The 11510-nt window shown below is 39.9% G+C and overlaps 1 protein-coding gene across 1 annotated transcript in view; it reads right to left on the bottom strand.

Annotated features, from left to right (window-relative positions):
* Nucleotides 1-1051: 1051 nt before the first annotated feature.
* The window catches only part of npffr1l2 (neuropeptide FF receptor 1 like 2), a 29312-nt gene continuing 18853 nt past the window's right edge, over nt 1052-11510 (bottom strand). Inside the window, exons 2-3 of the mRNA XM_088009086.1 lie at nt 5817-5916; nt 1052-2228 (exon numbers count right to left, since the gene is read on the bottom strand). Of these exons, the coding sequence (XP_087865212.1) occupies nt 1226-2228; nt 5817-5916 (1103 nt within the window). The 3' untranslated portion in view covers nt 1052-1225. The remainder of the gene's footprint in view (nt 2229-5816; nt 5917-11510) is intronic.

Here is an 11510-nt window from a genome sequence, read left to right as displayed (position 1 = left end):
TAAATGCTCCGTTTTCATAATGTACAGGTGAGACTGATGCCGATCTTTAATATACATGAATGGAGTGGGAGAATTATTTGATACAAAGGATAGTGGCAGAGCGATGAGGCTCTTTTTGCACCGACTTCAGTGCATCTTAAGGTCACCTTAAATCCTTTTATTAGTCATTTTGTGTCCATTAAGCAGCCTGGGGGACAGGTCATGTAATGTTTAATATGTGCACATTTTCTTTAAAATTACTTTTGTTCAAGAACCTCAAAGGTTCTGCGGTTCTTCTTGAAGGCTCTTCGTAGCCAAGCTGAAACTTGACAATATGTACTTAGCCGTAGCCATATCGTACTTGACAATATGGCAGCTAAGAATATCTCAGAACTACATAAATGTATGTTTAGTTTGTGTTTCCATTTGAAGTAGTTGATGATTTCAGCTCCGACCAGTCGCCTTGTTGATTCCTCATACATCTAGTTTGATCATAGTTTGATCTGGGTTTTATTCAAGATTAGATTCTTCTACAGGTATATGCTTACAATGGAGTATTTTACCCCTTATTTTCACCATGCGTGCAAAGATGCAGTAATATTCAGCTGAAACAACTTAAAGCTGTAACTTTTACAAAAATATTTGTTGAAACTGATAGACAGTACTAATGACTAATGGTGCGTTCACACCAAACCCGCCTGACGCTTCAAGTTCGACGCGTGTGTACTTTTAGTGCATTCGCGCCCAACGTGTTTTGAGCATCAGGCGTGTCTGGTTTACATTCAAAGTCTATGTGAAGCGTCGTACGTGTTGGACGGGTCAAAACGGTTCAAATCGCTAGATGCTCGAAACGTGCTGCAAAGGCCCTCGACTCGCCTCCACATAGACTTTAAATGTAAACCAGACGCGCCTGACGCTCAAAACGAATTTGGTGTGAACGCACCATCAGACCCTCCTCCTGGCTCTGATTGGTTGTTTCTGATTGAGCGTTGTATTTCTGTAGTTACCACAGAGAACTAAGAAGCCAGAGGAGTTCGATTTTTTTCACGTTATCTGTCTTAAACTTTTAACAAATATGTAAAAAGTATATTTTTTTTAAAGTTACATACTGCAGCTTTAGCTGGAATGTTTAGACTCGATCCAGGTTTTATGGGCTTTGAGTGAGAATTCTTCTAATAATGCCGTTGTCTTTACCAATGCACCTTTGTATGGCTTTGTTTGGTTCATATTTTGTTCCAGGTATTCCTCAGTTATCCCATGCCTGATACACTGAAACCGCTAGTGAGCTCACCTTCTCAGAGCCTTCGTCATTACTGCTTTTCTTATGTATGGCTACCATTTCTATCCCCTGATCAGAGAGACTTCTGCCTTTGTGGACCACCATACACCCCATTCTCGAGCTCCTGTTTATTTCTGGCGTTTCGCTCAGTTTGTTGTCATTGTGGACTCGGTTTCTTAGTCCCAACAGAAAGTTGCTGTGGTTGTTGCTGCCGTCCCTCAGTTCGGTCCCCTCCGACAGCGCTTGCGCAGATCTTCCTCTCTGTCCCCATCGAGGCATTCTGCACTGCAGCCGGGCGACGCAGCAGAAGGGCCTTGTCTTGCACACAGCCTGAAAGCCCCTCTTGAAGTTCTTATTGTAGTAGCCGTAGACGATGGGATTGACGCTAGAGTTGGAGAAGGCCAACCAGTGGGCGAAGGGGAAGATGTAGCTGGTGAGGAGGTCCAGCTGGTTCCTGTCCAGTCCACCATAGTCTGCCATCATCATGAGGGTCCAGAGGGGCAACCAGGACAGCATGAACAGCAACGCCACCACGATGAGCATCTTTATGACCTTGATCTTTTTTTGGGATACCACTTGCTGAGCATGTCTTCTGCCTCCCGCCTGGACCGTGATGTTGCCCAACTGGGGCTCTCGGTTCGCGACTGCGGAGGAGCAGAGTTTGACGCCGATGCTCACGTACATCAGCGTGATGACAGTGAGGGGAACCAGGTAGATGTGGGCGAACAGAACCGCCGTGTAGACCTTTCTCATGTGGGGATTGGCAAAGTTTTCGTAGCAGGTGTAAAGGGGCAGCGTGTGATTGAAGTCATCATTGTAGACCATGTAATGGAAAGGGACTTTCTCCACAGTCAGTGCTATTGCCGCGGGACACATAATAGCCACGGCTAACACCCAGATGGACACAATGGCTACCTTGGCAACGAGCAGAGTCAGCTTGGGCTGGAGAGGATACACAATGCAACGGAACCTACAGTGGAGAGGCAGAGAAGAGCAATGCTGCTAATTAGTGAGGACACAAGAATATGAGGTTAGGAAAAAATGGAGTTAAATACTGAACTACAGTCAATGTTGTATTTGTACATGACTTTAATGTATGCACTTCCTCTCTGTACATTCATGATCCAAATGTCTTCCTGCTTATCCACAACAAGAGTTCTGCTATATCAGGACTGTCCTCATCTGCAGAAACCCATTTCCTGAAAGATTTGAGAAAGAAGTGAGTGTGAGCATGGTTGTTTGTCCGGTCTGTCTCTGTGTTGGCCTGGTGAGCTGGATAATGGCTGGATGGATAAAACTCTGGTCCGGTCTTTCAAGTTTTATTTGTGCCTCTGGTTCTGCACACCTGAGTCTAAAGGAAAAATTACTTCCTTACCAAGTAGTTGAGCTCCACAAACTCTTGCTAATATGGCCATTTTTGGAGTCTGGTGTGATGAAGCAGAGACACATCTGAACTCGTTCCTCTAGGATTTAAGTTTGTGACAAGGGGCCACCGAAAAATCAGCATAGATTTTCTTCATTTTGGGTGATCTGTGATCGGCTGGTTCTAACATGAGAAACCGATTTTATCTTCCTCTGCAATAGTCTGAAAACCAGCTACTGAGGAGGGTTGACTAACAGACCCGCCCACCAGGCCACATCTGAATGTGCCCAGTTAACAAAAGTCAATTCAGTGTTGCCAATTTAGTAACTTTTCAAGGAAAAATCGATATCGGCCAAAATCAGAATCAGGTTTTTTGAAGCTCAGTAGTTGGTTAGGGAATTGCAATCAGTGCACCCTTCTTTGTAACCCCTGTATAAATGATTAATGTCCTCACCTTCCTAAAATAATGTCCAGTCATTTTTTGACAAAAGTATTTTTTTTTTTTGCCTAAAAAACAAACATCTTTTGGAAAGAAAGAGGTGTTGATTTTTTTTTATTATTATTATTAGTTTAGGACGGTGATGATGCAACCTCTCTAAAAAGTTTGCTATGGTTTTCTTACTTATCATAGATTTCTCTAAAGTATGGTCCTTGGATGCTATCCCACAGTAACATTTGTAATATTTTCTCTCTTTTTTTTTTGGCTTGAAATAATGATTTACAATGTTTGACTTTTTGTTGAGCTACAGTTTGCTTTACATCTCTTATGAAGCGTTCCCATGGCGATAATAAGGGGCCCGGTTTACACTGAGAGGCAGCATCTTCAGGTCACCAAATTCCCACACCTGCCTTGATTACAGCTCTACATCCCGGCAGAAGTGGAGACATGATGGATGTGTGAAGAGCAAGGAGGAGGAATCACCAGCTTTTTCTTTCAGTCGTCAGGGGAAATCTAAGTTCCTTACTACAGTTGATGGATCAGTTTAGATCCCTGGCAAATAGAGGGCATGACTTCTGAGAATAATGTGTTTCTCTAAACTCTAGATGAAGAAACGTAATATTTGCTGCATCTGTATTTGGATTTTCGGCACATATTTCGTATATGTGGATGTGGGAGAGTTGTGATGAATAACATGTTTGTTTTCTTGGATTCAGAGTCTGATATTGATAATAATGCATTGACAGTTTCTAAAACACTGTCAGCTCAGACTTGAAAGGTCACTGTTATCCTACAGTAGTTCTGGTTTTGGCCTTTCTTTGTGCTAAGATATGTTTAGAATGTGTGAATCTTTCCACAATATTTGCTACAACTGGTTCAAGAACCGTATTCTCTGGGATTATTCATTTAGAAAAATTATTTTTATGGTTGATTTTGGTAATTTATTACTACTTAGGAAGGCTCAAGACACAATCCCATTTCAGCACATTTCTATGTTTAAGAACTGGTTCTTTAAAGGTGCAGTATGCGACTTTTATAAAGAAATGAAGCTTCGGCTCAAATTCAATTGGAAGACTCTTTAGCCTCACCTGCCTCATCAATCAGCGCCTCCCTCTTATCTCCCTGAACCTATCGGCGCTGGATCAAGCCACGTCATGGCCAATCATCGATCAAGCTCCAGTTTATGAGGACCTTCATCCATGGCCTCCTCCGCTTACCAGCTGCGATCAACCCACCTCCGCCCCATCTCTACCTTCAGCTCCTGGCTCTCAGGCCACATCCTTCTTCGACCTTCGCCACCAGTACAGGCCCCGGGGGGATTACATTCCTATGCAGCATCAGGAATGTTTATCGAGCTTATGGAAGTTCCAGCTCGACGTCCTCGGCCAGGGCCTGAACGCCAAAGGACTTTAATGTTTATTTGTCTTTAAACTTTTTTAATTGCTTTCTTTCTCTGTCTGAGTCTCTCCAGATTGAATAAGTTTTCTTACATATTTGTTCAAACCGTTATGACAAAATGTTATGAGACAGACAACCTGTGAAGAAATCTTCTCCACTTCCTCCTATGGCAACTACTGCTGTCTGAAGAAATGCGCCACAGCCAACCAATCAGAACCAGGAGGCGGATCTTAGCGCTATTATTTATACTCATGTACTCACTGCTAAACATGCTAATGGTGGAGAAACTACTTACCGTTACAGGAAAACTATTTATCCACTGTCAACAGTGACCATGCTAACTCAGTACAACTCTGCAAGCAGGGAGGGCGGAGCAGCGCCACACAGAGGGGTCATTGACGGCGCTAAGACCCGCCTCCTCTGATTGGTTGTTTCTAGATACCACTGGGAGAAGGCAAAGGAGATTCACCGTTTCTCACAGATTATCTGTCTCATACCAAACTGTCATGACAGATATTTCAACAAATATGTAAAAAAATATATTTTTCATAAAATTTACATACTGCTGCTTTAACTGGCTTTCCAAGACCTAATGAAATATTTTTCCTAAATGAGTTGGAGCGACTAGTGATGACACTAAATTAGCAGAGTTTTCGGTGGCCTATTTAACTGCCTTCAAAATCCATGCAGAAATGCGCAAATGAGGACGATATTAAAACATAGTTCCTCTATTTTATGTGAACAAAAAAATTAAGCAATTACAGGTGGTTTGTTCAGTTTACTATACCAATAGGTAAAAATCAAAAGGTTTATATTTAGGAAAACTCCGCTAAGCGCGTTGAGTCTCTGATTTTCCAGCAGTCTCTCACATTGAGGATGCATGTAGCGACGGTGGAGAGGAAAACTCTGTTTTAACAAGCAACCTCCAGCAAAGTCTGGCTTAACGTCTTCAATTATCTGTGCCACAATTACTATATTTGAAAAAATTGATCTGAAAATGCCATCAAAGCCCACAAAATAAATAAATAAAATAAAAATACAAAAGCACAGATCAAGGAGAATGTTCTGTTAAAAAAATCCACCTATCTATTGCTTCTGTCCTCTTATCCTTGCAGGGCTTCAGGCCGGCTGGTGACTATCTATAGCCATTTATCACGAACTCAGAAATGATTTCAGTCTACTATTTGAGTCTACTATCTCTCAACAGTAGACTCAAATATTTACTGTGACTAATCTGAACTAATCTGAAACTCACTCACCCAACTTTTCAGGGAATTAAATTGGCAGAATCACAGTTCCATTGAATTATTATTGTTAAATTATTGTCCTGTGGGATTCCAGCCACCTGTCAAACTCACCTTTCAATGGCGATCGCTACCAGGGTGAAGACCGAGGCCGACACGGACACGCCCTGCACAAACCCACTCATCTTGCACACAGTGTTGGAGAAGGGCCACCCTACAGGTAAGACAGAGAAAGAAGATTAAGAACATTTTCACACCTGATGATCGAGTAGACTCAGTTCTACTGGGGACCAAAACTACAATGTTTGTTATATTTTCAGCTGGTGTGTTTTGTGTGTCAAACCAACCAAACCCTTTGAAAAACCTGTTTTCCCCCCTCACCTGGGGTGGTGCTGCAACAAGAGCCATTGAAGGAAACGACACAAACTTCTGAAAAAGGGACAAGTGCAACTTCCTTCTTCTCAAAATCTAAACAGAAAATGGAGTATCGTCAGATCTTAGCGCTTGTAGGACTTCTCTGTTGTCGTTGGTAAAAAAAACTACTACTCATTTCTCCCTCTAGCGCTTTTGCTTTAGTTGTATTTACCCAGGATGCCCCACGCTGTAGTCCACTTCCTGCTTTTGGAGCGACCTCTGGTCCACTTGGTGGTCACATACATTACTTAATCTCTTTATTTACAGATGATTTTTAAAAAATATATTGTGTGAACACGGTCTAATAGCTAATACCATAATAGATCTTGGGAAAATATGCTGAAGCACCGACACACTGAGAAAAATGTACATGAATTGACATTGACCTCAGCGAAGATAAGATTATCGTTCAACAGGGAACCAGCACTTCTTCACACACAGCTACCTGCAGAGGACTGTGGCTGAGGTAGCTGTGGTCTCAGTGATATTGCTCTTCCTCTAGCGTAGCATTCACTCCAACGCTTATAAACTGTAGTGATTTGATTGTGATCATTGCATCTAAAAATCCTGTAGACCTGTGAATCATGTCTGAAACAAAACAAAATGTTTTTAAAGAACAGCTTAAAGTGACTAAATAGGTAGTAGAGTATAAAATAAAACACTCCAAAAATCACATAATAGCACCTTTTAAAGGAGCAGGCTAATAGGCTTTGAACAGCAAGGGGTCTGAATCCGGACCCTGAGGGGTGGCGTGTTCTGAATCGCACCAATCAAAAGGATTAATTACCTCCTTAGAATGTCATTGAATTCAAAAAGAGGCTTGGCTGTGAGTCATTTGTTATTTGGGTGCTTAATTGGGGAGAAATCTGAAGCGTTCTTGTTGTTTGTCGTGTTGTAGAACACATGACAGGTGTATATTTTTGTAGTAAAAAGAAGGCATGCGTGCGTCATTAGATATACTTTTAACTGTTGCTTTGACGTGGTTCGTGTTCAAGTTCACCTTCTCAAACTTGAGTGGATATATTCAGGTTATCTGAAGAAATAATGTGTTTCCTTGGAAGGTTCTTATAAAACCATTTTTAATGTCTTTCATTCAAGTACATTCATTCACAATTAGATTTTTTATTATTATTTCTTCCTCTACGTCTCACGTTTTCTCCATCTGGCCAATTATTCTTCACCTGCTGCTAGGAATCAACGTACTGAAGTCATTAGATTATATTAGATTTCCCACTAAAATCACAAATTTCAATGTATTTTATTGAGATTTTACACCAAAAAAGTAGCAGATAATTGTGAAGTTGAAGAACGATTCAAGATTTCCAATATTTTTTCTTAAAAATTTGTATTCAGGTCTGTGAACTTGTCACAGAGCGCTACCACTCGTCGACGTCTTATTCAGGCGTTGGAGCAACAAACCTCTCATACTCGGGAGCGGCTTCTCATGCAGCTTCTTTGGAAAAATTGTAGTTGGTGATATTACAGAAGAGTTATGGGTTCAACACTATGGAGCGACAAACTCAACTTTTGTTGAACGGAGCGATGCTGAGAGAGCTCTGGAGGAGCCAGTGCCTACAAATAAGCTCATTGCTTCTGTATGCAAACTTGTGTGAAGAGGGGAAAAAAAGTGTTTCCATTGCAGTTTTGCAGAATACACACATTTCGATCCAATAATTCTCAAAAACTGTTCTCGAACAATTAGTGTTTTCCAAACTGTTTCCATAAAGCGTGCCTAATTTTGTAATTTCAATTTACACAGTTTTATGGTCAACAGGTGCATATCCATCGGCCTTAAAATGGCACAAATTGGAAATAAATGAACCTGATGAAAACACACCAATTTTGAAAAAAAGAATCTTGTTTTCGCTAAAAAGTTTTGGCATTTGGATGAGGCGGGTTTTTTCTCAAAGCTGGAATGGAAATTTTTTTGCATCACACAAGCCGCATGATCAACAGTCAAATGTTACTACTGACAAAAACTACGAAGAAGACGACAGGAAGTAGTTGAAGGATGGTGGCGAGGCATGCTTTTTAATAACTTATCACATGAACAAACTTGTTCATGTGTGATTTTCTTATTTAATGGAAACACCACAGTTGCTAAATAGTTTTTTTTTCTTTTTTGACATTAGCAGAATATCAACAAAGTTTTATGCAATGAAATCGCAGCTACTTTGTGAGTCAGAAACCTGTCACTCTACATCATCCCGAATCACCTCCCCCACTGTGAAGCATAGCTGTGGCTGCATCATGCTGAGGGGACGTAAAGCTGGCAGACACACACCAGCTTTACGCATGTTTAACACAGACAAAGGTCGATTTACAAAATATCGATCCAGTGTGAGAGAATACAAATCCTCGCCCCACTTTGCAGATTTATATTATAAAAAAAACTAAAATAATGCGCTGCTTTGCTGTAGTCGATCACAAAATGATCAACGGCATTGTTCTCTGGTTGTAGCGTGACACAATGTGGAAGAGTTCAAGAGTGGCACCATGTTAAATTTAACTTGATTCCAAATCCTAAACGTTCCTGCTGTTCTGCCACTGCTATCCAGGCGTTGGATCTTATTCTTCGTTCTCCTTTTAAAAACGGAGAGTTATGAACTGCACGGTGCACAACATTAAAGTTGAAATAGCTCTGAATCTGAGCTAACGGCACATTATTGTGCAGAACAACGACACCTGAAAAGAACTGCTGTTGGTGGAGAATTTCATTATGTTGTTTGTGCTGTGGGAAAGTGGAGCCTTTTCTGTCACAGCAGCTTCCTCACCAAACACATCCCTGCCACTGTAAGGCAACGCATTTTATTGATTGTGTCTCTTTAAACCACCTGCAGCAAAGCCACTCAGTGGGACAGCATGCAGAAGTCTATCATTTTTCTTTTAAATCCTCAACTGTTTATTGAATTATTCAAGAAAACGACGTAACTCCAGATTCAGGGATTTATTTGAAGGCATTTGATAGAACCTGTTTTTTTTGCACACACACCCTCTGTGTTTTTTAGAGATATGTATAGAAACCAATTTGTCAGGCCTGTTAGACTAATTATAGGTTACCTGAAGGGTTGTTTTAATAATATGGCTGACATCTCACGGGGCTTTAATGATCCTCTGATCTGCTGTTGATGGGAAAGGTCAAAGCTGCCACAGACGGGGCCATCGACGCTGAGTACAAATCTGGCTTAATGCGTGACATTTGTTCGTTTGTTTTTCTAGCACACCAAAAGAACAACAAAAAAACAAACAACCTATGATTTCCTTTAGTGGCATATCTCATGTTATTTAGAATATATAAACGAATCTAAAATTCGATGGCGGGAAAAACGCATGGAAAAAGAGAGTTCTACTTTCTTCAGTCACACTTTCTTCTCCTACTACTCTCCAGTTTGTGTTATTTGCTGTTGACTTTTTTCTCTCACCTGGTCTGTCGTTCTGTTTGGTTGTGGTAACTTCTTCGTCATCGTCTGAGATAAACTAGTTCTGAAACGATTAATAGAATTAGTTGTGATTAATCGGTTATTGAAAGAATTGTAAGCTAACTGAGTAATCGATTAGTCGTTAGCTGTAGGGCACAGACCTCCAAAAATGACATTTTTTTTTGAAAGAACAACACAGTCAAAGCATTAAATTAAGCCAAAACTGTACAAAAAATAGATACATTTTGGATTTAAGATGAAAACCAAATATTTGTCAGTAAATATCTTCTACCTAGAACTCCTCAAAAGGCATTTTTAGCTTCACCTGGTTCAAATTCTACATAAAAACAAATCTATGAATCATTTTGCTATCTATTGCTCAAAAACATTTTCAATAAATCAGATTTTTTTTTGCTACAAACTATCAAGTGTTCGCTAAAGAAATGCTGTGATATTACATTTTGGGCAAAAAAAAAAATTCTTATGAAGTAACTGAATTATTTGTATCTTTTAGTGTATTTCTACTATTTTGGGTTTCCTTAGAAACTTTTTAAGCTAATTTCACGCTTTGCTGATTAATAAACTGAGATTAAATCACCGTTTAATGACTAATAATAATTAGAATGTATGTGTGATTGAAATAAAACAACTTCTTTGGCGCAATGTAAAGAATCTGAATTGAATGAAACTGAGAGAGTATCCAGCGCACAGAAAAGCGAGGAGGATTTTTCATCCGTCAGCTGGAAAGAAACCGTTTAGAAGAACCAAATTCTTTTCGTGTGTCTGGTGAGAATCAAGAGATTCTAAAGAAATCTTCATGCATAAAGGCCAAAGTCAGGAGTCACACATAGATCTGTGTGACCTTCAAGCTTTCAAACAGCCCTGCTTGTGAACTTGTCATGCAACCACAATCAATAAAATCCCAGCGGGAAAACTGCTGTCACTTCACGCTCTGCTGAAGCGTCCAGAAATAACTCCTGAAGTGGTCGTATGAGCGAAGTCTCAGCTCTGCAGAGAGACGCCCGTCTCTAACACACACGGACGTTTGTGTGGTTGTGTGTTGGGGAATTTATCGTGACAAATTCTTTATCGTGATAAGATTTGAATTGATTGTCGTCATGACCAACAAGAAATATTGTGGCAAAACTTTTAAGTATGTATTGCTTGAAGCAATCCATGCTTCAGTTTGTTGCGGTGAAAAATGGAAATTTGCTTCCTTGTTCCGAAGAGGAGAAAAATCATCAGATCTGTCAACAGCATCCTGGACGAGTACCGAGACCAACCTGGGTTCACATGACGAGGAGTGACTAACATCTTTTGGTTCTGCGATGTAAACATATGTAAAATAGTTCAGTCCCAAAAAATTGCACTTCTTATTGTCCTCTCTCTTTTTCTTTTTTTTTTAAACAGTATATTTATGAGACATAAAAACATGCATTCAGTCACTTGGTGCCCACAATCAATAAAATAAAGTTCAGTAAAAAACAAAAAAAAAGTAATACACAGATCAAAAAAAATTTTTCAAAATCAAAAGCCTAGATAAAGTAAGACACTCTTAAAAATAACTTAATATTTATCTTATTACATGCTGCTGTTTGTTCCATTTCACTCAGTAATCTCAGCTTTATTACTTTACAAAATGTCCCTTATTTCCTTAACTCTACCGCTCTTCTCTCTGACCTCTTATCTTAACTTCTCCAAAACAAGGCAAGAAGTCATTTCCCATAACCACGCTGCAGCTTGAGTCATTCTCTTAAACTTGGATCAAAATCTCCTAAAATGTTTGTCTTTGTTTGCTGATAAACTGAATTATTGTTCCTGACAGCAATTCTCAAACTGTACTTTAAGAACATTGGAGTTCTGGTCTTTTTGTATTCTGAACTGATTAAAAAACTCAAAGCCTAGTTTACTTCAGCCTCAAATCAGGAGCGATAAATCTAAAACATTAATGTCAATGCTTACACTTTGCAGAACA

This window comes from Poecilia mexicana, unplaced genomic scaffold (genome assembly GCF_051168715.1).
Source record: "Poecilia mexicana isolate PSO_F unplaced genomic scaffold, ASM5116871v1 scaffold_9, whole genome shotgun sequence".
NCBI classification, from domain to species: Eukaryota; Metazoa; Chordata; class Actinopteri; order Cyprinodontiformes; family Poeciliidae; genus Poecilia; species Poecilia mexicana.
The sequence above is the reverse complement of the archived record's forward strand: the minus strand, read 5'-3'. Positions and strand labels throughout refer to the sequence as shown.